General features: G+C 41.2%; 4 protein-coding genes across 6 annotated transcripts; 2 read left to right on the top strand and 2 right to left on the bottom strand.

Annotated features, from left to right (window-relative positions):
• The first annotated feature begins 2,024 nt into the window (after positions 1–2,024).
• LOC6565391 (transport and Golgi organization protein 2) lies at positions 2,025–4,992 on the top strand. Of its 2 annotated transcripts, none has more exons than XM_001991676.2 (4): positions 2,025–3,231; positions 3,284–3,406; positions 3,874–4,003; positions 4,084–4,992. In XM_001991676.2, exons 1-4 carry the CDS (start codon positions 3,090–3,092, stop codon positions 4,535–4,537), a joined length of 849 nt encoding a protein of 282 aa, XP_001991712.1. In that variant the 5' UTR covers positions 2,025–3,089; the 3' UTR covers positions 4,538–4,992. The 2 variants fall into 2 exon arrangements, with proteins under 2 accessions (XP_001991712.1, XP_032594318.1); XM_032738427.1 differs by having other exon boundaries at positions 2,697–3,231; positions 3,772–4,003; positions 4,084–4,952.
• Positions 4,993–5,331: 339 nt separating this feature from the next.
• On the bottom strand, positions 5,332–10,661 carry LOC6565390 (RRP12-like protein). The gene is made up of 10 exons (XM_001991675.2): positions 10,423–10,661; positions 9,796–10,352; positions 8,731–9,683; positions 7,681–8,565; positions 7,471–7,605; positions 6,972–7,404; positions 6,653–6,915; positions 6,381–6,577; positions 5,756–6,314; positions 5,332–5,682 (listed from the first exon to the last, which is right to left on the bottom strand). The coding sequence occupies exons 1-10, from the start codon at positions 10,562–10,564 to the stop codon at positions 5,556–5,558; spliced, it is 4,251 nt and encodes a 1,416-aa protein (XP_001991711.1). The 5' UTR covers positions 10,565–10,661; the 3' UTR covers positions 5,332–5,555.
• Positions 10,662–12,294: 1,633 nt separating this feature from the next.
• Positions 12,295–15,135, top strand: LOC6565389. Its single transcript, XM_001991674.3, has 3 exons — positions 12,295–12,509; positions 12,570–14,861; positions 14,922–15,135. Exons 1-3 carry the CDS (start codon positions 12,459–12,461, stop codon positions 14,940–14,942), a joined length of 2,364 nt encoding a protein of 787 aa, XP_001991710.1. The 5' UTR covers positions 12,295–12,458; the 3' UTR covers positions 14,943–15,135.
• Positions 15,136–15,529: 394 nt separating this feature from the next.
• Positions 15,530–24,524, bottom strand: LOC6565388 (transforming growth factor beta-1-induced transcript 1 protein). 2 transcript variants are annotated; one of them, XM_001991673.3, is made up of 5 exons: positions 24,469–24,524; positions 24,120–24,213; positions 18,476–18,700; positions 16,508–16,741; positions 15,530–16,418 (listed from the first exon to the last, which is right to left on the bottom strand). In XM_001991673.3, exons 2-5 carry the CDS (start codon positions 24,120–24,122, stop codon positions 16,341–16,343), a joined length of 540 nt encoding a protein of 179 aa, XP_001991709.1. In that variant the 5' UTR covers positions 24,123–24,213; positions 24,469–24,524; the 3' UTR covers positions 15,530–16,340. The 2 variants fall into 2 exon arrangements, with proteins under 2 accessions (XP_001991709.1, XP_032594158.1); XM_032738267.1 differs by lacking the exons at positions 18,476–18,700; positions 24,120–24,213; positions 24,469–24,524 and adding an exon at positions 17,502–17,525.
• Positions 24,525–24,636: the final 112 nt, after the last annotated feature.

Below are 24,636 nucleotides of genomic sequence, written 5' to 3' on the forward strand. Positions count from 1 at the left end.
ACACACACACACACACACACACAAACAAACAAAGTTAAAGTATGTGAGAATTTTATGTGAATTATGCAGAATGCAGATCTATCAATCAGAGACAACAAAACAGGCTACATAGAAAAGTCCCCCGCACAGAAAGTGACTCACGATTTCACAATTTGTTATTACTTTGTATTACTGTCGAATTCAGTATCACGAATATGCACTGTAGTGACTAATACGTATTACAAAGTTAAATAGATCTTAATTTTTTTTCGGTTCAAATAATTATTTGATTGATGCATATTTTGTTTAGATTGTACGCTTCCGAACATTAGAAAAATTCTCGTGCGATCTTATCTTTAAAAATATCTTGTAAAACCGGAACCGGTATCGATAACCGGATAAAACACTGAAGCAGTGAATTTCTTAAGCTTTCGATAACTTTTGGAAAACAAAAATCATGACGATGCAGTTTATTAAATATGCACTAAAAAAAAATTCAAGTTCAAAATCAAAATCGAAATCGAAGTCACAAGTTAAATACAAATGCGTCGCAACAAGAATTCTATTAATTCATTCGCTTCGCATTCGCCAGATATTTATTAAAGCGAAGAGCAATTTAGGATGGCCGCCAAACTGCAATTCCCTTGGCTTGCCCATGTATATGAATGTACATGGATACATGGCAAGGATTCAAGTGAATTAGACACTCCCCAGAGTTTGCTAGCTTAGCCACATGGATGTTCTTTTTCAGTTGCGAAGGCAATCATTGTTGCTGCTGTTGTTGTTTTTGTTGGCATTGGTATCAGATAGTCAAGGACTTAGTTTGGTTCTGCGCACCAGGGGGCCACTTCCTGGCACGACCTTGTACAAACTATTAAATTGTATTCAATTAACATTAGCAATCAACAACAGCAAGGAGGTTGAGCGAAGCCACCTCGCACCACCCACCACCCACAAGCACTCCCCCCAACGGAAATCAAGAAGAAAACTTTAATCGAGTCATGAGTAGGAAAGTAACCTTATAAGCTGTGGCTCACAATATTGTTTTCACTGTTTGTTTGCCTCCAAATGTCAAGTTTTAAAGGGTATGTTACGGTCATGCTCTTGCATACACGCATAGATTCAATTGAACTGAAAGTATTGTACTTCAGTTTCGTTGTTGTTGCCACGTGTGTCGAGTGGGATAAGCAAACAACATTGCGCCCACCGTCTACCCCCACTCTGCCACCAACAATCCAAGAATAATATCCATATACATATGTATTTATGTATATACGAGCCGAAAGTGCTGCCAACATTGCAGACGATGTCGTACAGTGGGACAACACCACTGGCCAAATGCACAAAAGTAAAGTGATTGGCAAAGTGATCGACTGTGCCACTGTGCAATGCTGTTGACGCTCTCAATGGTGGCCACACGTGCCTCTCTCTGTGTTGCGTCAATCAGAGGCGAACAAGAGTCTATTAGTGCTATTATTGATGTTGCTCTTGTTTATTATTGTTGTTGTTGCTGTTGTTCTTGTTGCTGTTGTTGCAATGTGTCGTTATCAAAATGAAAATCATTTATCTGCGAGTTTCTCATATAGACATAACATAAATATGTATCTGTGTCTGTGTATCTGTTAAGGTAAAGGTACATAAGTGCCAAGTAAAGTTAAAAAAGATGTAGAAATAAGAAAATATGTAAGAAAACAAAAATATACAAAAAAAAAGTCCAAAAAACAAACCTGTTCCTCCTCCGCGCGCCGCAAACGTTGTGGTCGCCTGCATTGATGAACTGGAACCGGAACCCGCGACGCCGGCTCCACTGGTTTTTGTACATTTTAAAAGCATCGTGTCTTGTTGTTGTTGTGGTTGGGTTTTGTTTTTGTTACTTTGTTATCTCTCTCTATTTTGTATTTTGTGTGTTGACAAACAAACGAAAAAAAAAAAACAAATACTTAACCCTATATTATAATTGCACTTTTATATATTATGTATTGTTTATTTGGTGTGTCTGTTTTGTTTGTTTATAGCGGCTGCGCTGCTTGCTGGGCCAACAGGCTAGCGGTAACTAACCAACAAACTTGACTAACCCAAAGTCCGAACGACGTCAACGTCAGCGGCAGCGGGTTCGCTGTGTATTTATTGCTATTTTTAGTGACAATAGTTTTTTCTTTCTTTCTTTTTATTCACGATTGACGCAGGAACGAAGACAGTTCGTTCTTGGTGTTTCGTTCACCAGCCTCCTGTCGCTTTTTTCAGACGTCTTGTGTTTTTTGATATAACAATTATATTATTATTATTATTATTGTTCACTATTCACGTTGTGTTTGTTGTTATTGTCGTGTTTTGATTTCTCTTCAATGCTTTCCTCATATGTTTATACACGCTTTGCGCGTGTATGTGTGCGTGCGTGTGTGGTTTAATTGTGTCTGCCTTGAAATTGTTTCGATATCTGTTCAACCTGGCTTGGCGTGCATGCATTTCATGCTCAAACAGTGCCCAGCTGCATTCACGACCGTTGCGCATATGCTGCGACAGTGTTAACACGTTTTACACACGAAAAAAAAAGAAAAAAGGAAAATAATTGATGGAATATCAGTACGACGCTTGCCCTTTTGTTGCATTCAACTGGTTGCGTGGTGCTGCCGGACTGGTGAAAGATGGCCAATGTGGCCAGGGCTGAGCAAGCACAATTTACAATTATCGATAAGCGTCTTATCGACTTCGATATACATACGTTGTTGACCAGTTGGCAAACATAAACAGCTGATCAATGCAAATTAAAAACAAATAAATTATTTCGTTAAATACGTATATTTGTGTTGACACAATTACATAGCATAATTTCATCCGATTTTTGTCTGGTCACATCGCCATATTTGTCCATTTGATTGCAAATCGTAAATTGAGAGGGCGAGTGGCACACAGCAACCACAAAACACACAAAAAACGGATAAGATTATTCAAAGCGGCGATAACTTGACTGATAAATCATTTGTAATTCTGGAACAAAGCAAAAAAGAGACTGAAACTGGGACTTTAGCCATTGCCGTCGCTCCACTTAATATGCATTCGCATTAAACGTAAACGTGAACCCAATCTAGTCAAATTCAAACCCTCAAACGATGTGCGTCATATTCTTCTATGTAAACTCAGAGCCAAAGCCAACGGGCTACAAACTGATCCTGGCGTCCAATCGGGATGAGTTCTTTGCCCGCGACACACAAACAGCCGCCAAATGGTCAAATGCCCAGCACTGCTACGGAGGTAAGCTAATTAAAACGTGTTAATTAATTAAAGCTAAATTACAAATTTGCAGGCATTGATTTGGAGCCGGGACGCGAAGGTGGCACATGGCTGGCCATTGGCAGCGAAGGGGGCATCTTCAAAGTAGGCGCATTGCTCAATCTGACGGGGGAGCCAAAGCCACGCGATGCAGTCGGTAAACACAACATTCATGTTCACTCACTAACCGTCCTCAAACTAGTTGGCATTATACTCATTTTATTCACCGTAGAGTTGGACACGCTTGGAAATTGATCAGCGACGACATTAAAAAAAAAACATTGCAAAATCACTTATCACAATCTGCGCTTTGCAATATTGTTTGGCAATCGCTTTAAAATAAATCAATATTTAATAATTTGCCAAAACTTATTAATTTCAAGCAACCGATCCATTCCATCGCTATCGATTAGAAGATTGATTGCCAAATATCGCTTAGGATAGCCTGCATAAAGTGATATTCCTCTTCTTTCCCTTCCCACTCATAACTGATAACGCACCCATTTTTTGTTTGTTTCGAAGCGCACAAGAACATTTTGCAACCGCATAATATAACCAAGAACAACTGCTGCCAAAGCAATCCGAACAAAGAGCGCCAATCAAATAACAAACATTTCTTATTAGGACGCGGCATGATCGTGGCGGACTATGTGCGTCAATCGGCTGGGCAATACGATATTAACAATTATAATCAGCATCTGTTGGCCGACTGCAACAAATACAGTGCCTTCAATTTTGTTTCCATTGAGATTGGGTAAGCCAAAGTTCCGACTCTGATTCTGATTCTGATCAATGCTATTACGTCAATACTCATTTGTCTTTATTTAATTGTAGCGACTCCACGAAGCCGGCGCAAATCAAACTGTTGAGCAATGTGCCACCGACGTTGGCGTCCTTTCAGCAGGGACAATGCTATGGATTTGGCAACAGCCTGCCCGACAGTCCCTTCGAGAAGGTGCGCCATGGCCAGACGCAATTCGAACAGATTGTGAGCCAACATGGCCATTCGGATGTGGCCACACTGAGTGCTGAGCTGCTGCAGCTGCTCAAGAACAAGCACAAGTTCTGGCCAGATGGGGAGCTGAAGCGACGTGCCCCAAGCTGGGGCCAGGGCCTTAGCGCCTTAAACGTGCACATCGAGGAGCACGGATATGGCAGCCGTACCCATTCCCTCATTCTGGTCGATGCCAATAACAAACTGCACTTCATTGAGGAGACCATGTTGGGATTGGATCCCAACGGTGAATGGGAGCGCACGCATATTGAAAAACAATGCGAGAGCACTTAAACAATTGGCAGAACTCAACCAAAACTTATATCTAACTAAGTGTTATAATACACATTTAAGTTGATTAACCTTAATCAATAATGACTTTTAAAGATAATTAGCTTCAGAACAAAGAGATTCCAACGAAATTTTAATGCAAAATTCAAAATTGTAATCACAAAATTGGAAGACTACAATTCTGTTATCCCTCAAACCTCAAGCTACCGTTTAGCTCGACACACACACACATATATATATATATATGGGCTTATATAGCGAATTTTCCTAATGCAACTATAGGGCATTGACTGTGCCAAGACTTAAGAATACTAAATACCTGATATAAATATATTAGCTTCATCTAAATAAAATACGTATGTAAATAGAATGACGAACCAGGTCAAATAAACACATAAGCCCACTACAAATATATGCATTTATTCTGATTAATAAAGGTAAATTACTTTGGATATATGCTAAAGATCTCTTGCGCTCGATATGCAGTCAACAAAAATTCAAGAATCTTTGCGCTAAGTAATATAAAATTTTTTTTTTTTTTAAAGTCTTTGTGTTTTACAGATTATGTTCACCAAATTGGCATAAATTTAGTGTCAGCTGAAAATTCGAACTAAGTGGAACTCATATCGGTTATATATATATATAGTTAGCCCTCTTCCACACACCTATTTTGTATATTTATGCTAAAATCTAACTTGAGTTGCAAACAAATTTTACTTCTCTGAAAAGCGAGTCTTCAAAAATTAAATATGCTGAATAAAAGAAGAAAGTATTTTAAATTACTTCCCTTAAGCGAGTTCATAGAATACATCTTGCATATATTATGTTTATATATTCAGGTTCATCGAGTTACAATCCCCAGTTACAATTGTGCATGCGCAAACATTCATTTAAGTTTATACAGCATATAAACATATTTATATATATAGTTAATATATATATATAGTTAAGCAAAATAACAGCAAATTATACAAAGTAGTTATCCAAATTATCTTTATGATGCCGCTTAATTGCCGTCGCACTACTTGTAGCTCTTGCCAACACGGCCACGACCACGTGATGTTCCACCGCCTGTTGATGTGTCGCCAGCTCCAGATCCAGCGCCGCGGACAACGCTCTTGAATTTGCGTGAGTTCATGGCACGTTTGCTGCAGGTAAGCAAATAACAACAATTAATTGGATGCAGATCAGGCCATGATCTTGACTTGGACACAAACTTACCGCTTGTTTAGGGTATTCCTTGTGAGCGGTATGTAGGCGTAGGGATCCAGTTTGCCGCGCTGCTTCATGTCGCCCTTGGCCTTTTTGCTGCTGTACTCGCTGCCCGCTTGCTTTGAGTGTCCACCTCCGCCGCCGCCGGATTTCATAGACATGGCATCAGTGGCTGTGGCTGGTGTTGCGGCGCCACCAAGAGGACGATGTATTCCCTTGCGTGTGCTGGCATTCGTTTTGCCCGAGCGCATGCTTAATGCATCGCTAGACTGACGCTTGCGCTTGGCGCTAGTTGCCTGATGCAGTTCCTCCTCATCGCTGGAGTCATCCTCCATGCCACGCTTGGCATTGCCATTATTACCTGGCTCATGACCGCTATCCACCGATGCGTCTTCGCTATCGGAGCCATCATCATCATCATTATTTTTTCCCTGACCTCGTAGCGCCTTATCGCTAATGATAAGACGACCATCGTCGGCCGTCTTGAAGCCACCATTGACCAGCTGTGGCTTGGCTTTGGACTGCGGTTTACCGCTTGCCGTGGCAGTTGCAGTAGCCGAGCCACTTGCTGCAAGTAAATAGTTTGAAAGTTAAGACACTGAAACTATGGAATTTGAATAACTTTGCGGCTTACTGAGCACATTGCCAATGGACTTGAGATCGGCCAAGTCGACAATCTCATCGGCATCCTCACGTATGTACGTGCTGCGCGCTTGCTTGGACTTTGATTTTGATTTGGCTGCACGTTTCTTGGTCGCCGAGCCATCCTCGTCCATTTCCTCCATATCCTCTGGCAAATCGGAATCCGAATCGGCCAAAATGTCATCGATGCTGCAAATATGATGCGATAATTAAGCTTTGGTTCTGGGTGCTCTGTTCATATTGAAAGTTGACGTTGACACTTACGTGTAGGTCTTCTGCTCGAGATCACCGACCAGCTCCTCGTCGGAGCTCTCTGCCTGTGCCTCCTCGCTTTGTTTTTTGCGAGTGTCGCGTCGCATCTGCTTGCGTATCTTTTTGAGCCGGCGATGCGTGACCTCATCGTCGCCAGGCACAAAGCGTGCCAGTTCCTCTGTGGTGAAGCGTTTGCACAGCTTCTTTAGGAAGTAGCCAATTTGTATGCGACAATAGCGTTTCGTGTCCTTTGTCATCGCCGATAGCGAACGCATCTGCAAGAGAATCGCTTGATTAGTCAGATGTAGCTATCTCAAATTACGGCACTTACAATCGTCTCCAGGTGATTGGCCACCAGAGGTATGGGCATCACCTTGATGAATGTGATGAGAAAGGCGACGGCTGCTTCGGCCTGGTGTCGTGACTTCTGCACCAGAAACACAGATACCTGTTGCAGCACAAACTCCAATGTGCTCACTGTTAGATATTGGCCCTGTTGCTGCAGCACCGCACGAAAGGCGAGAATTGTGTTGGTTATCAGCGATTCATCGCCGGTGAAGCCGGCGGTCAGGATGTCAACAAATTCATTGATTTTGCCCGCCTCCTGATACAGATTGGCAATCAGTTTGATTAGATGTTCGGCCACCTGCTCCTTGCGCGTCGAGAACTCCTTATAATTGAGCACTGCCTCCGGTATGGCCTTCATTACCAGCTGATCGTTGTACGCCAAATTGCTGCGGCAGTCCAGCAGCGATTTGAGACAACTGTACGCGAATGTTAAGAATCTTGTTAATTATCGAAACTTGAGAGTCGCTTATGATTCGACTTACTGCAGACGTGATGCCTGACAGACGCTGCACGTAGTGTTGAAGGCCTCCAATAGTATCTGCTGTAATGCCAGGCAATTTTTGCGCGTAAACTTCTGGCATGAGGGCTGATCGGAAGTCATCAGCTCTCGCAGCAACCTGAAAGATGTGCAATTAAACATTTATATATATATGTAGAGCGAGAGAGAAAGTCTGTTTTATTGTTGTACTCACTCGTAGGTCTTGCGCTGTTGTTTCTTCATCTTTTGCTCATCGCGGGCGACCAGCTTGGACTTATCGTTGCGTAACACAGGCGCCATATATTTCTCGAAATATGCCTCGATGCCGCGACATTTTTGAACGCGCACAATTGCCGCATTGATGTCAAAGTAGGCATCGTACTCGAAACTGGCCAAAGCGCTGCCCGCCAACATACTCTGGGCGCTCTCGAAGAGCTGCGCCTGAACATCGGCCGGCGCACGCGCTATATATAGACGTATGACGTCGAGAGCACGTTTACGCTGATCGGCCTCATAGCTGCCGGTTGGTTTCTGTATGTAGATGTTGAAGAGACGCGGCAGAAAATTACGTGCATATTGGCCAATTGCCGCATGGCATTCATCACTCTGACTCTCGTCGAGCAGCTCGAGCAGGCCATCGTAGATGGGTGCACGAAACTCGGGATTGTTTTGCAGGGCATCGCCCAATGTTGGCGCCAAATTGCGCAAATATTCCGGATCGCGGGGCTGGCGACAGAAGCCCGGAAACAGACCCCACAGTTGGCAGCACAATAGCTCGTAGATATGTGCCTTGTTGCTGTCCTTCTCCTCGGTGCCATACTTGCGCCAATTGGCCAAACTATTCAGTACCAGTGGGACTACATACTCCTTGAAAAACTGCAGGCTCGCCCCATTGGCGCCCTCACGCATCAGCGGCAAGAGCCAGGAGCGCTCCAAGCACACACCGCCGCCAGACTCGTTCAAAGGTATCGCTCTCAGCACCAGCTCCGGCCCCAGCGCCTTAATGGCACTAATCAGTGTGTGCTCAATCTGCAGACGTAACGCGCCCTGGCTCTCATAGCGTTTACCAATTGTCGCCAGCGATGGATTCAGCTCCGCTCTGTGTGAATAGTAGAAAATAAATTTCGTAAGAAAACTGTTTCGTTTGTAAAACCATCTCTAAGATATAATTAGTCAATGTTAATCATTTTGTATATGTTTGTAGTAACAAGTAGGCCACTAAAAATATAATTATATATATATTTGTATATATTGTTGGACTTACCCAAAGTGTCTGCCGCATGCCTCGAAGACAATGGAGAATATGAGTATAACATATTTGGAGATCTCGCCGAACGGTGCATTGAGCACCTTGTGCAGTGAGCCAATAATGCGTGTAACCGATTGACGATGCTGATCGGCCAGTTGCTCGGTGGCACAGGCACGCGCCACACAATCCTGCAGCAGCTCCTTAATGCAATTGGACACACCGACAACAAGTTCGCCGCGCTCCGACATCCACAGATCGGTGGTGCACACATCAAAGAGTCGTGGCAGCGCCTGCATACACAAATCGAGCTGTAGCGTGGCCAAATGTAGATGGCCCTCCTTGAGCACCGTGATCCAGGCAAGCGTTTGACGGACATCGCTGCGATCAGGACGATACTCGTGTATGGCTGCCAGTAGTTTGGCGCACAACGTTGCATTCAAATTCGAGCTGCGCGTGAGAAAGAGAGCATGCAGCGCTTGAAAGCAATTGGTCCGGACAAGCACATTCGCCGCTGTCATTATGGACAGCAAATGCTCACAAACGTTGCGTATGTCCTCAGTGCGAAAGCCGGCCAGCGTATCCTTGAGCAAGGCCAACGTATGCAATACGGTCGTCTGTTGATTAGCCAGCACCTCCGGCTTGAATTGGGCCAAACAGAATTTCGTCACACGACTGCTGGCCGGATGGCTCTTTGGCTGTTGATGCTGCTGCGTCTGCTGCTCTTTATTCTTATCACTATCTTTATCATTATCATCATCATCATCCTCGTCGTTAGCAACTGGTTGTGGTGGCATCATGAAGCAGCTGCCATGAATGATAGAGACGACCGCATGTTGTGCTGCCCTACGTATTTTGGGTCTAGAGTGAATGCTGAAAGCGAGCAGCGCATCAAAGTACTGAAATGTGGAACTGTAGGACCAGGTCACATAGTCCTGGGCGCGCAACAGCACCGACAAGCAGCCAATCAGCTAAAAGTGGTCAACATAAATAAAGTTAGAATAATTTACCAAACGAAATTTAAATTATGAATGGGAATGGGAATAAAACACGCAGCGAATTCATGGCATTCCATTCACTTACATAGCGTATAACAGATTGACTGCTGGAATCAATGAAACGCTGCAGCAGCTGCTGAATTGTGGCCGCTGTCTTATCGAATCGTTTGCGCAGCACTGGTGCTGGCACAGACTTGATGCCCATCGAGAGGAGCGCAACGCCGGCAATGATGTCGCGCTCTTCTGTGGCTGCTTCGATTTGACTGACGAGGAGCAGAAAGTATTCGGTGGATGATTCGTTGCCGCCACGTTCACGTATTATTTCCGTCAATGCGCTCAAAATGGCCAGCATCTCCTTGTGCAAATCGGAGGATGCCCGAAAGCCGGTGAGCAGTTTCTTGAAACTCATGTTGCTGCAGCTGGTGTAGTTCGAGGCAAATGTCTGAAAGGTCTTGAATGTGCCGGCGGGCTGTGTGCCGTTGCCGATGCCAGTGCCCGACATGCCATCATCATCGTCCAGCGTAAAGGACATCAAACTGCCGGCCACATCGTTGACAGTTGTCGTCTCCGCATTGTACGCCTGACGCTGTTCGTGTTTGTGCACGGCCTCCATGGTGAGTCCATTGGCAGAGCCCGATGCAGCTGCAAAAATAGCAATAAAATACTCATTTATATATATAAATATATATAATTTTTTTGTGCATCAACTTACCCAGATTCAAATTTGGCTGAAAGAAACGCGACTTTGCTTTTAAGCGATGTTTCATTTGGTCCGGATTCGATACGGCTGACTGGCCCTTGCTCCAGTTCTTGCCCTTGCCATGGCGTTTCAACTTCGAGCGAAATTTACCCATTTGCAGACGTTGTGTGCACACTTGTTATGTTCAAAAAATGTTAGAATAAGACACGTGCAGCACTAAAAACACTACACAAGGTCGGGCAACATGTTTTGTTTGATATCGCAATTTGTGATCGATATTGTTATCGAAATGTGATGAACAACGGGCTGTTGTCAGCTAGGCGGCGTTGCCATCTGGTCGTCATATTCGATAATTTTGGCACCCACCACCGCAATGAAAACAAATAACTCTCGTGCAGCGGCTAGTATTATTAACATAAAGAGTAGCTAGCAATAAATACAGCCCTACCCCAAACAGAAATTGGTAGACGCTGCTCGACCCCAGTTATCAATGCACAGCAACATCAACAACAATAACAATAGCAATGTGGATAGCAGAAGTAACAATAATAACAATGAATGCATTTAATTTATTTTCATGTAAATGCCTAACGAGGCCTAGTGAGTGTGCCCAAATCTTCCAATTTTATTCAAATTAATATATATAACTATAAAAACTAAAGATTGGATATTCTTTATGTAGAACAAAATGATTTTTGAAAGGCTATTGTGGCTATCAGGGGGTCAGGATATATAATCTTCCATAAGCATAATTAATTTCAACTATTAAATAAATAAAATATGAATATATATATACATAAATATTTATATATAACCATCCTTAAAAGGCTAGCCTTTTAACAGGGGCCAAGACGTTTAATCTTACAATGGTAAGGTACACAAGGAGATATGTAAAGACGTGAACAGACACGGACGCGGCGGTCATCGAGACCGTAACAAAACATTCCGTGATAAGAGTTCTCTGAACTGATAGTATATGATGCTAGACGCATTTGCAGCAGTAAATATGTCCTAAGTAGGATAAGAATACTTGTAGATAGCCTTAATACTAGTATTGTCTGCTTAGTGCTTTCAGCTAATTAATAAGTTTCAATAAGCCTGGCGAAGCATTTCGGCAGCAGTCTATGCCCGATGCTCTAACAACGTCGGCGTGTTATAATAATTGCTCTCGGGATCATCATTATAATTATTGTATTATTATAACTATACGGCAGGTCCTGAATTATACAGTGAACCTATTCTCAAAAATCAGGGCTTTTTGATCATGATTTGACTTCTATATGACAAAGTTGGAAACGCTATTCGAACTCGAAATGCATGCTTAAATTATATGCTTGAAAAATGGTCTTTGGAACGATTCAAAACTTCATTTGCCAGCTCACTTTGAACATTACAGTGGTTCCAGAAGTATCTAATCTCTTTACCAACCTAATAAAATACAAATGAGCTGCATATTTGAAATTATTATGATCATTTATGTTTTAATATGCATTTCATGTTTTTGAAATATATTGGAGTTTCTGATTCTTGGCGACTTTTACAAACTTTCCTTCTCCCCCAATCCATTGAAATAAATATTTTAAAAGTTACTCATGTATACGCTTACTAAAAGTAATTTTCAATACTGTTTTTTAAGTGTTTAGTGTAATTATTTTACAAGCACTTTCTTTAATTCAAACTAGACTGCCAATATGACACATATTGTTCTAAGAACTAATGAAGTCTGCTTGTATTATCATCAAGCACAGACTGCTGTGGTGTAATTTTTGAAGTACATTTCAATATGAATAGATTTATATATACATACATAGTAGTGTATATAGTTGGCAGAGAGAAAGACAAGAAAAGTCAAGCAAAACAAGTAAACATTATTTGAAATTTTTTTGGAAGCGTACTTACTACAAAATTTAATCTGGTTTAACTTTTTTCCGTCTCTCATTAACCCATCCCCCACCCCATCCCAAACGTTGTATCTTATCGCAAAATCTACACAGACTTCGAGGTCGATTCAAAGAATCCTTCAGTTTCCATATTTGACAACCATTAAGATGCTGAAACATCACAATCTCTACGGGCAATCGTATGTCCATGAGTTTCAGGTAAGTGTTTAATAATGGACTTAAACGTGAGTGAACCGTCCTTATCATCATTTACGGCAGTTTATGAACCCGGACTCAATCAAACACGCCGTCAGGCGTTATAATATGGAACGGGCCGCGGAGCGGGATGAGATCAGGAAGCAACGAGATGCGCATAGGCCGTGCAAGCCCCGATTCCATAAGATTCGCAACACTGGCTCCGATGTGCTCGGCATGGTCCGGTCACGTGACCAGGATGTCGAGACCCAAATGTCCAAGCAGCTCTCGGATGACAACAGTGACAGCCAGATCGAGCAGAGCTATTATGACCAGCAGCAGCACCACCAGAAACGCTTGGCCGGCGGAGCAAATACGCAGCAGATAGCCAAGAAGAAGGTCAAAGGTCAAAGGCCGAAGCGTAGTCCAATCAAACCCAAACAAACGGATACGGTTACCTATGAGGCGTGCATTGAGGGACTGCATCGCGAGGTGTGCGCTGAGCTGAAACAAATGCAACAATCCCAGCCACAGGATCCCGCGAAAATCAAGCGCAAATCGAAGCAGCAAACTGGCAACCAGAAACACCAGTCCATTCCCAGTCCGGATAAACAGAAGAAGCAGCCGTCAAGAAGCACCACCAATCAATCGAGTCCCGATTTGGTGATGCAGCGCATAAAACAAGCGCTTGCCGTATCCCATGAGGATTATCGAAAGCCACAGGCGCAGTGGGTGGACATCGTACCCTCGTCCATGATGCACCAGATGCCCCCGATGTTGTTGATGATCTCGGAACAGCCAGGCTGTTCTGGTGAACCGGCGACCATTGCCAACGATCAGCAGCAGCAGCAGCAGGAATATGCCATTCATCCTGGCTACATGCGCTACACTGAATCAATGCTCCATAATCCCAGTGAGCCAAGTGCTGGCGGCACTGTTGACAATTCCTGCTCTATCCAACTGCATCCGCATCAGCATCCGCAGTGGTTCAGCTTAATGCGTAGTCTACGACCAATGAATTATACATCGCAACGATCGGAAACAGACAACTGTACGCTCCGCGAATCCCCGGAACAGGAGCAGGAGATGCGAACTTCCAAGGCAGTTGTTGCCCGGCAACAGTCGTCGGCCGTCGGCAGGAGTGGAAGGAGAGCAAAGCCGGCGCTAGCAAAGCAATGCCAAACTGGTGGACGCGACAAGGTTCGGCCGCTGGGAGAGATCTCGACGACGCTGGCAATGATTCCGTTGCCGAGGCGTCGCAAGACACACAACGTGATCTGCACGCGTTCGCTGGAGAATCTCAAGTATCAGAAGATTGCCATTTACAGTAAGATCTCAATGACCCAGGAGCGCCTAATTACGGCACTGGATCGGCTGCAGGGCAGCCTCATCCAGTTGCCATCGTCGTTGCCAACGCATCGCAGCCACCACAGTGGCCAGGAGAAGCAGCGACGCGAACGGAACGCATTCAATTTCTGCGTTCGCTTCACTCGCAACTTTTTGTATCCGTTGCGTGGCATGATCGAGGATGTGCGCAGCACACCGGTGGCTAGCTTCAACAGTGCCACCTGCAACGATGCCAGCCAGCGGGTGGTCTGCGTCTACGCGCTGATGCTGCACTCGATTGGCAAATACCAGCGGCATATTCGGTACTTTCTGCTGGACAAGGTGCCGCAGAAGCTGAGCGCCCTCATCGAGATGATGTATACGGTGACGACTGTGTGCTTGCAGAAGGGTGTGCTCGATCGACAGGATCCGGTTGTGGAGTGTCTGCAGCAGCGCTGCACCAGTTTCCTCACCCTCATCGAGGACATGCAGGAGGAGCGATTCCTGATGGCCCGCGAGACCTACAGGCACCTGCAGCGGCGCATCCAAGGCCCGAATCATGCTGCTGGCCAGCATCATCGCTACGATCTCAAGATGTGCCTCAACGATCTGAAGCTGTACGAGCCGCGCCTGGTGCCCAAGGAGCGGACGACAGAGAAGCGTCGTCGTCGTGCATCGTTGCAAGTCCGCAAGTCGAAAGTGCTTGCGGTGCCGAACTGCGACCAATCCCAGCCGGGGCCAATCGAAATATCACAGTCTGAAATGCAGCTGGAGCAGCGCAACATCGACAAGGTGAACACGCACATCGAGTGCGTTCAGTGCGGCGATTATTGCAGCGAGGAGCCGGAGCCGGAACCGGAACCGGAGCCCAGCGAGAATGCTCAGCAGCATCAGCTGACAAACATAATGGAATTGCTGAAGCAGTCGGGACACGGGAAACGTGAGCTGCATAAACAGCTCCTCGAGGCCATGGAGCATGTGACCAAGTCACAGGTGCGCGAGGTTCTCGATCCCCTTGTCCGCTCCTTGGGTGCCATGCTGGATAAAAAGGTAATTTATATGGCCAACGGCATTTGTGATTTCATTTTTACATCTTCATTTTGCTTTCAGATGCAGCGCAACCAATATTAGCAACAAGCAACAAGCAACAAGCAAAAACGAAAACAAAATCGGACAACAACATTTTCGACAAACCAAATTATTATGTAAAATCAACTAACTAAAATAATCCACATGCACATCACGTATATATGTATGAATATGAATGTATGGTGTGTGTTTGATTCATTTTGGAGGATCAATAAAATGTATGATTTGGATCGCAGTACAACTGTGTTCTTGAATTGATAATTAATTATAATTAATTCGTTTAGCTACCTGTTCAAATATTCAGTTTATTTGCATACAGCGATCGCGCAAAGCATGACAGAATATAAGAAGATACCCCAGAACATATGAACACATATATATATATATTCTCCTTCATCAGCGAAAAAAAAATGTGAATTTCCCGTGTAGAAATAATTTCTAAATTTCATCAATTAATTCTTAAAATTAGATAAACATGCCCTTAATCGACAGATATATATCTTGATCACATTTGTAATTTCGATCTATGAGGATAATTAGGAGAGAAACTGCATTCTAGATAAATGTGCTTAAAAAAGACTTTGTGATTTAATTTTTTTATTATTTATTTATTGAGTAAAATGCTGGACTTCAAGATTAATTTTCATATATATTTGACATAAAATATATTGTAGAGCTTGAGAATCACAATACAATTTAGAAAGAGATAACATGGTTGGTATACATTGTAAGGCTGAGAGAGACAGAGCTGTAGAGAGAGAGAGAGAGAGAGAGAGAGGTGGAGGGAGAGCGAGAGTGTGAGACAGGCGAGTGTTTTTTTTTTCTTGTGTAGTTTAAATACTTAAAACAATTATATAGTTTAATCTTATATACGGTTAATCACGCGGACAAAGCGACACTCACTACACCCACACCCAACTATACATCAACTACACCCACATATTTGGTCGCACTCCTCCTTCTGGCAGGTGTTTTTTCAAATGCATTTTTCATGTAAAATGCATCTTATAAATAAATATTTTCATTTTGCATTCGAATTCAGCAAATTGTGGAGGAGCAGACGAAGGAGGTTTGCTGGAGCATGTAAACAGGGGTCAGAGAGAGACAGAGAGAGAGAGAGAACGAGTGAGAGAGAGATGGAGAGAGACAGAGTGTAGTGGGACTCTTTGCCCGTTGGTTAGCTTGAACTTGAACGTTGAGTTGACAATCGAATTTCATGTGTGTAAACTCTAAAAGTTTGTTATATGCTTTAAGTTTGTTCAACAATTGCGAATACTACAAATACCATAAACATCTTTAATATACATCGATGTGTGCTTGTATGTGTCTATCTGTGTGTGTGTGTGTGTGTGTCTGTGTGTGTGTGTGTATGTGTGTGCTTGTGCAAAGGGTTGGTGTAAGGGAAGGGAATAAGGGTATGCCGAGTAAGGATATAGCCGCCTAACCGGAACAGGCAGCGCACAGTGGCTTCTGATCCTCGACGGCGAACGTGCTCTCCGTTATGGGCGTCTGGCACTTCTGCAATCGAAAATAGGAAAGTAAATAATGTGTAGATATATATATATATATGTATATATATATATGTGTGTGTGTGCATCATCACTCACCTTGCACTTGAAGCATTCCCGATGCCACTTGCCATTGAGCGCAACAATTGCATTCTCCGTGATGACCTTGGTGCAGCCAAAGCAGCGGGCCGCAAACATTTGTTCGAAGTCGATGCGACAATAGGGTTTACCGTCGCGCTCGTAGAAGGAGGTGCCCACCAATGGCTTCTTGCATGGACCGGCACAAACGAAGCATTCCTCATGCCACGACTGGTCCATGGCCTTGATGGTGCGCTGCAAATGTGGGTAAAAGTGAGTGAGTGACAGCTACAAACTTCAACAATTTTACCGATAACTTTCGATATAAATCGATTTCGGATAACAATAAAAGCTAGTATTTGATGGTCATTACAGCTAACTAAGACGCATTATCATATTGAACTAACTATTATCAGCAAGCTGAGCTCTTAACTTATCATTCTATTTTATCGTAATAAACTTATGATTTGTGCAAATTAAATAATAATAAAAACAATCACATCAAATGCATATATTCGTATGACTAATGTGCATAATCATAATCTCAATCGAAGCCAATCAATCGCACACACCCAGTCCCAGTTTGATGACCTTGTCTCATATCTAAACACAAACGATGCTTCGTGGGCAGAGCGATCATTTTCAGCACGAAGTGTCGAATTTAACATATTCTTTCCAATAAGCTCTTACCATTTGAGTCACTGTCAAATTAAACGCGCGGTTGCACTCAAAAAACGTCTCCAGCCATGGATAACTATCAACTTTAACTGCGTTTTACATTCTCGAAATGCATTCGATTAAATGGCAGCACTGGAAAATTTCTCATAACGAAAAAATACCTGCGATAACAGATTGGATGAGACCGATCTATGACCTCTCCAGGTATATACATATATATATATATATATATTGATGATCAGCACACTGGACGAGTCGACATAGCCATGTCCGTCCCTGTCTCTGTCTATCATATAGCTCCCATAGAGAATATCAGTCAGATTTTATCGGAAATTACCAGTGACATTTCGATGTCTGAAATTTAGACGTCTGATGTAATACTCCAGTTCACTATCTGCTGGATGTAACTGCTTCTGCGAATTGACTTTTGATATGTTTTAAATTTTTGTATTTATGTATGCATAGTATATATACATATATTCAAGATTTCATCATCTGTCAGCAATCAAGATTTTCCACCCACTTTGTGGATATATTATATAAAGAATAAACTAAAACGTTCCGACATTTATTTGACTCATCCATTAATTAATAACATTTACTGTGCACTACCTCAAGAGCTGGATAAGCTAGCTGTTCCACTCGTATAAATAGATATCATACTATATATGCACTTCACATTTGCTGACACCGACGATACTATAGTATTTATACAACGTGCATCTATTATATGGTATGTACGAGTCAAATATAATCAGTTCCCTATGCATTACAAGCGCCATAGATTATAAAAACAAATGTTGACAATATTAATTACAATCGCCGCTCGCCGACGCTCGTAAAGCGCCAAAGTTTATGGCAAACAGACTACGCCTCGATGACGATGTCATCAATGTTGATCTTATGTCGATGATATTCTGGCACTGCGACTGCCATTGGGACTGCTAGTGACAAATTAAGCGATGCGATGCGATGCGCTGCGGGCACATCAAAAATAGAAGCGGGAACAAATACGGACTCAATTTAAGTTGGAAATACCTCGAATCAAGGGTTCGTCATTCAAGGGAATAGCTAAACAATGTATAAGTTTAAGACTTATTAAATAATACTATTAACAATAATAATAAAATCAATAAAATAGAAAATTATATTATTGTAAGAAACGATTCTAGCACCAAGCACAACAAATTCTAATCTAATTACTAGAAACAATCGCGCAACATTTATTACGTATACGTATCGTTGGCTCGAACATTTTGATTTAAATTAATTTTGAGTTGAAAACGCTTGATTTTCGCTCTGTGTACTTACCTCCAAGATGGGCAGCTTGCAGCCAAAGCAGGTGCCCGAATAGTTGCTGACAAAGCACTCGGAGCAGACCGGCTCCCCGCTCTGTATGTTGAAGGTGGCCTCCTTGATGGGGCGCTGGCAGTCCTTGCATGCGAAGTGCTCCGGATGCCAGTTCTTGCCCAGGGCCGTAATGATGCGATTTTCTATGACCTCATTGCACTTGTGACAGACTGATGGCGTCTCCGACTGAATGAATATGAATGGAGATAAGAATAGAATTACAATTTATTATTTAATATGCGAATCACGTCGTCAAAGCATTCAAATATTTCATAATATAATTTCACAGCTAAATGCTTGGAATGGACGAATACATATTCGTAATGTCCAAAAGGGGCAGAGATGTTGTGCCTTGAGTTCATAAACCACTGCAGCAACAACAAAAGCAACAACAAAATAATAACAACAAATTTGCGTAATTTGATGCAAAAATTTCTGACCACAGAACAAAGAAGAACAATAATATATTATGCACTTATCGCAACAAATAACTAAATTGCCGATTCATTTTCATTACATAGTACACAGTAATGCGGTTGTTCAAGTGATTGACTCAAGCAGTTATGTCATCAAATACAATTCAAGAAATATACATCGCATGATTTTCATTAAATGAATAATATATGATTTTCTTCAAATTAATATAGGGCACTGGGCGATCTGCTCTATTTTCTTTCGAAATTCTACACTGCTCCAAAAAGTATGCTATGCATATTTCAGTGGAGTTTTGGTGGAAAATTCAACTAAGAAATATGGGTAACAAAAATAACTGTTGACGATCCTAATGCCTTCAAGACTGCCTTCAATTCAGTAATTTAAAAATTTAATTTAATACACACAAACATATATGTATATTATAAATTTCAGTTTTTAGCAATTAAATTGATTAAAATAATGATTTTCGAGAAGTCAGGTTCAAAAAGTGGAGCGAATGCAAATTGGAGTTGTATAAATAGATAATAAAATGAAGAAGAATTTAAGTGTAAATGAAAAATACTTTAAATTAAATATGAATTTTTTACCTTATTATTATTGCTTGAAGATCTAATAGCAAAGACTACTTAGCTCTAATTTATTATAATATATTGTCTAAGTGTCTGTCTAACGATATTTGTAGTACACTTTGCTGCAAAGTGAACATGGCACATGTTTTGCATGAATTATTACATAATTGTTGGATTTGGCATTAAGATAAATAGCTTGTCAAATCAAATACATTATAAATTACAATTGGACGCTAGGCGCGACACGTACTTCTTCCACATTTTGTCAGGTGTCCATGCCAAACCATAATCGTCACCCGGTCAACTATTCAGGCCACCCACGATGCGACGTGGATGGGCATGTGGCAATGGCAATGTGGCAATGTGGCAATGTGGAAAGCTCCGTTCCCAACCAAAACTGAGAGAGGTGTCGCTGCAGGCGTTAACTGATTGTCACGCTGATAACGACTTGGCGCAAACAAAAGAACGCGTCACCGCAACGAAAGCCGCAAGGCAAACGGTAAATTATAAATGGTAAGTGGCAAAACGGGCGCATTTAATGAAAATCGTTGCTCATAAAAATGAAAAATGGCAGCAGGTCGTAAATTTGACCAATTTACACGCTGCACTTTTCACAGTGGCGTTGAGGCCACTGCTATTGCTGCTGTATGTACACATACATATGTTTGTGTTTAGTGTTTACACACACACACACACACATATATATATATATGTATATATATGTATATAGATATATATGTATATATAGCGTTCTCCAAATTTAATTTGCTCAAATTAAACGCACATTAATTTTTCGGCTAGCAATTGCGGGTCATTTTGCTGTTGCTGTTGCCGCTGTTGTTATTGTTGTTGTTGTTGTTGTTGCGCTTGTTGCTTTACTTGCTTATTTAAAGTTTACGCCAGATGTAGCAACAACAACCAACAACAATAACAACAGCAACAGCAACAGCAACAGCAGCCGCAGCAACAGCAACAGCGAGAGTAAAGACGACGACGTCTCACTTAGATCATCGCTGGAGTTAGAATCGAATTAAACAAATGAGCGCAAATCCAAAGAGAGAAAGGCACAGAGAGAGAGAGAGAGAGAGGGAGAGAGAGGAAGAGGTACTCACACACACACACACACACACACACACACACTTAAAGAAAGTTTGCTCGAAGTGCCCTATTATAACATAAAACGGTAATAATAAAAGCAGGAGCAACAACAACAACAACAATAACAACAACAATAACAATAACAAGAGCCACAAACAACAAACAACTAAAGCAGCGCAGAATTCATTGAAATATTTGAAGCTTAATGGCCAGCAAACAAAAACAAACCAAACACTAAACAACAAAATAAAATTGAATATCAAAAAGTAGCATAAACCGTCAACTTCAGTCTAACGACTAGCAAATACCCTCTCCATATAAATTCTCTCTTATCTACTAAATGTTAGATCAATATTGCTTAGTATGTCATCAGGTTAGATATGATAGTCTGATCCTAACCAATATCTTATTGAGCAGCAGAATAGGTATAGAAATACTCACTTATCTAATAATTCGATTCTTTTTTTTAAGTGGCTAAATCAATAAATGTATCATTAAAAGTATATTAATTTGGTAAATCAATCAATAAGATGTAGATAGATAATAGAAATTATTCGAGCTGAATTACTTATATATGTAGATAGCCAGGAATATAGAATATTCGAATAATAATGTAGCTGTAAGGGTAATAACGCAATGTTTATAATGCTGTAGCTAATTATACAAGTACTACTACTATATATATATATATATATATTATAATTACAATAGGGACAATTATGCTAGCAATTGTGTGTTGAATACAATTTGTATTCATGCACAGAGAAAAATGAACAAAATACCGGGAATATATTCTCGATTCGTATACAAAACGCTTGGAGAGTGAATTCGTAGATTCAGTTTATTTACAATAAACCAAAGAAAATATTCTCGATTCAAGTATAACACGTATCGAAAGTAGCTTGAGTTTGTTTATTCTAATTCACAATGAATTTGAAATTCAAGTTCGTTAACAGACTTCTTATTTGTATGCTAGAATCAATAATTCTGCAATCAAGTTTTCTTTCTTTCGTTCAATAATGCATTTTGCTTTCTATAATTCAGCCTGGCCTGCTTTGCTTTCGGATATTATTATTGTTATCAGTTAATTGGTACAATCAAAGGGCAGCATGAGTGGGAATAGCAACAACATTGCGCGAAAGCAATTTAGCCGGCACAGTTTTCCCTTGAAACGTGAACAACAACAACAACAACAACAATAACAACAATAATGAAAATCGTAGAAACCGCAATAAGGCATTTAGTTGTTTTTTTTTTATTTATTTTTTTAATTTTAATTTTGTAGTTTGCTTATTCAAATGCGATAATTAAAATATTGCACGCATGAATCATCATACATCTCTCTCTCTCTCTCTCTCTCTCTCTCTCTCTCTCTCCCGGTTCCTCTCTTTGTATGTGTAAGTGTGTGTGTGTGTCAGGTCTGTTGGACTATTGTTGTTGCTGCTGCCATTGGGCAAAGGCCATCAATCAAAGCTATCAATCAACGAGGCGCTATGTTTAGCCAAACAAATTGCTGCTTTTGGCCAGCATTACGTATAAGTAATTGCCTTTTGAACTGTGCAGTGGCGTTGTGGGTGGTGCTGTGGGTGGTGGTGGGGGCGGTCAGCCTCACTGCTGTAGTTCTTAAGAGATCACTTAACGATGGCCATTGACCCTGACATATAAAAATATGATTATATGTAAAGATGATTTTTGCTTTTCTTTTCTTTTCTTTTTTTCTTTTTTATTTTGGAAGCAAATCTGATAGCAACTAGCAAATCTATGAATAGCTTCATTTGCACAAGTGTGAACATATTTTCTGGAGCAGATGTAATAAAACAAAAAAAGAAATAAAACTAACGAATGAAAAATACATTTCGTGGCGATTTGGCAAATTTTACATTTAATTTTTTCTTATCTGAACAGATCTCACATTGTGCCTAGTATGTCTTCATTACACTTTGCTCAGTTGAAAATTGAGGACAGCAAAGCAAATTGAAATATAAATTATATAGTACATGTGCTTAAATTAAAACGAATCATTTTGAATGGAGATCTCTGAGTGTTCCCGATTGATGCTGATGCTGATCATGGGATGCTTTCACTTGCCAGATACATACATACATACATATATATATATTTGGAATCAAAATTTTGCTTATCAAATTATTTGCTTCTGTCAATTATTTTTTCCCGGTCAGAATAATGATTTGGTTAAGATATGTGATGTGTATTGTGACCAAAGAGTTATTTTGAATCAAATAAAGGTAGAACAACTAATTCAACAAGCGATTTTTGATATCAATAAATTGAATGGTTGTTGAAATTTGTTGGTGACCTGATTTTTGTATTTATTTAAATATGTTTCGCTAGCTGCAGATCAAGTGTTTTATTTCAGGTAAAAGACTTGAATAACTGCGCATATATAGATAGCACATATACAATACTAATATATAATATGTTAAGTAAAAGTGATAATTAAATAAATTATTCGCATCAATTCGCTGCCAAATTTAGACTTGGAATGCTCTTCTCTCTGAATGATGTCAGATCAGAGCTTGGCTTCGAGTTCTGGTGCGATCATCGTTAGATCTGGATCTTTGACTTTTACTCTTACTCTCAGTCCGACTCTCTGTCTGAGTCTGAGTCTGAATCCGACTCTAACTGGCCCGACCAGCGGCGACATTTTTGCTTTCCCAAGCCGATCCGTGGGCGTTGCTCTCAACTCGACTCCGAATGCATAGATCAACGGCTTGGTTTCTCATGAACGGGGCATCAAGTGCCGGCGAAACGCTTGCGAAACATTTGTCAAGAGTCAAAAGTGTTTCGTTTTATATACATATGTTTGTACATACAATATATAAATGATTTTTTCTACATTTTTGGGAAAGTTTCGTGTTCGCCCACGAAACGAGCCGTGAACTGGAGGAGTAGGCTCAGGCCCGTTGTTAACTTTAGAAATATTTGTTCGAATTGTTTTTCGATGTGTGTATCTTTTAGTTATTGTTATTTTTAGTATGATAATTAACATAAATACTAATAAGGCGTGCCAGCCCATATGGAGACGCGCTTTGTGTGCTTGGTTAGTTTGGTAGGCAGCTCATAAAAAGTAGCAACAAAAAACAAACAAACAAATACAAATAACGAAAATAAATAACTGGCAGTTTATTATTTTTTCTTCGATTTTCTTTACTATTTAAGAGACCAAAAATCCAAGCGCTATGAATCTTGTTAAACACAAACTTTGGAGTAGACACTTCAAACACCACAACACCACAACAACAACAAAAAAAACGCTTTGGGACGTTGCCAATGCGGCGTATACGCAATGGCAACCTGTTTGCTGTTTGGGACGGCAACCGCCCACATGCCCCGGCAGCTGGGCGAACCAGCTTGAATAGAGACTACGGGGGCATCGAGATCGTTATCGGTTGTGCGACATTTGTGTAGTGGGATTCCTCCCATTTGATTTGTTTTGATCGATTTGTAATTTATTGTTTAGACTGATTTGCATAATCACTTACCATTTTGTGTCTTGTTGATTCTTCGTTACTTTGGTTTTTATTGAGGTTTTGATTTTGGATTCGGTGCTGCTTTGCGTCACCAGCAACTTAGAAACTTGGCCAAGAAAAAAAAAGAACACAACAAAACAAAACAAAATAAAAAATAATATTTTCGGCTATTAATATATGTATTTATTATAACGATACTGATGCGTCTGCATCAGCGGCTGTCGAACGAATGACTATGAAAAACACCAACTCGATAATATATTTTGAATTAGTTTGCTAGGCATGTTTTGATGTATTTATCCTGAACAGAATTATCAGCTCACAAGAATAATTCAGCTGCTCGAAGAAGTCGATGACTAACCGAAATTTTGCAACTTTAGAGGCACTCCTCGCAATACTCATCAGACAGACCACAGACCACTGACCACAGACCACTGACCACAGACCACTGACCATTGATGTTTATGTTCATCTGCGTAATCGGTTGTCAGCGAGTTGGCAGAAAACTCTTTGAATTTTGAGCTTACAA

Source organism: Drosophila grimshawi, unplaced genomic scaffold, assembly GCF_018153295.1.
Source record: "Drosophila grimshawi isolate 15287-2541.00 unplaced genomic scaffold, ASM1815329v1 contig_848, whole genome shotgun sequence".
In the NCBI taxonomy this organism is placed as follows: Eukaryota; Metazoa; Arthropoda; class Insecta; order Diptera; family Drosophilidae; genus Drosophila; species Drosophila grimshawi.

Bases quoted from the DNA above. Each gene is read 5' to 3' on its own strand.
- LOC6565391 (XM_032738427.1), top strand. From the start codon at position 3,090: ATGTGCGTCATATTCTTCTATGTAAACTCAGAGCCAAAGCCAACGGGC. The intron at 3,232-3,283 runs GTAAGCTAATTA...ACAAATTTGCAG, and splicing joins TGCCCAGCACTGCTACGGAG to GCATTGATTTGGAGCCGGGA. The intron at 3,407-3,771 runs GTAAACACAACA...TTTGTTTCGAAG, and splicing joins AAAGCCACGCGATGCAGTCG to CGCACAAGAACATTTTGCAA.
- LOC6565390 (XM_001991675.2), bottom strand. From the start codon at position 10,564: ATGGGTAAATTTCGCTCGAAGTTGAAACGCCATGGCAAGGGCAAGAAC. The intron at 9,684-9,795 runs GTAAGTGAATGG...GACCACTTTTAG, and splicing joins GTCAATCTGTTATACGCTAT to CTGATTGGCTGCTTGTCGGT. The intron at 6,916-6,971 runs GTAAGTGCCGTA...ATTCTCTTGCAG, and splicing joins CCAATCACCTGGAGACGATT to ATGCGTTCGCTATCGGCGAT.
- LOC6565389 (XM_001991674.3), top strand. From the start codon at position 12,459: ATGCTGAAACATCACAATCTCTACGGGCAATCGTATGTCCATGAGTTT. The intron at 12,510-12,569 runs GTAAGTGTTTAA...CATTTACGGCAG, and splicing joins CGTATGTCCATGAGTTTCAG to TTTATGAACCCGGACTCAAT. The intron at 14,862-14,921 runs GTAATTTATATG...TTTTGCTTTCAG, and splicing joins GTGCCATGCTGGATAAAAAG to ATGCAGCGCAACCAATATTA.
- LOC6565388 (XM_001991673.3), bottom strand. The intron at 16,742-18,475 runs GTAAGTACACAG...CCACATTTGCAG, and splicing joins GCAAGCTGCCCATCTTGGAG to CGCACCATCAAGGCCATGGA. The intron at 16,419-16,507 runs GTGAGTGATGAT...TTTCGATTGCAG, and splicing joins GGGAATGCTTCAAGTGCAAG to AAGTGCCAGACGCCCATAAC.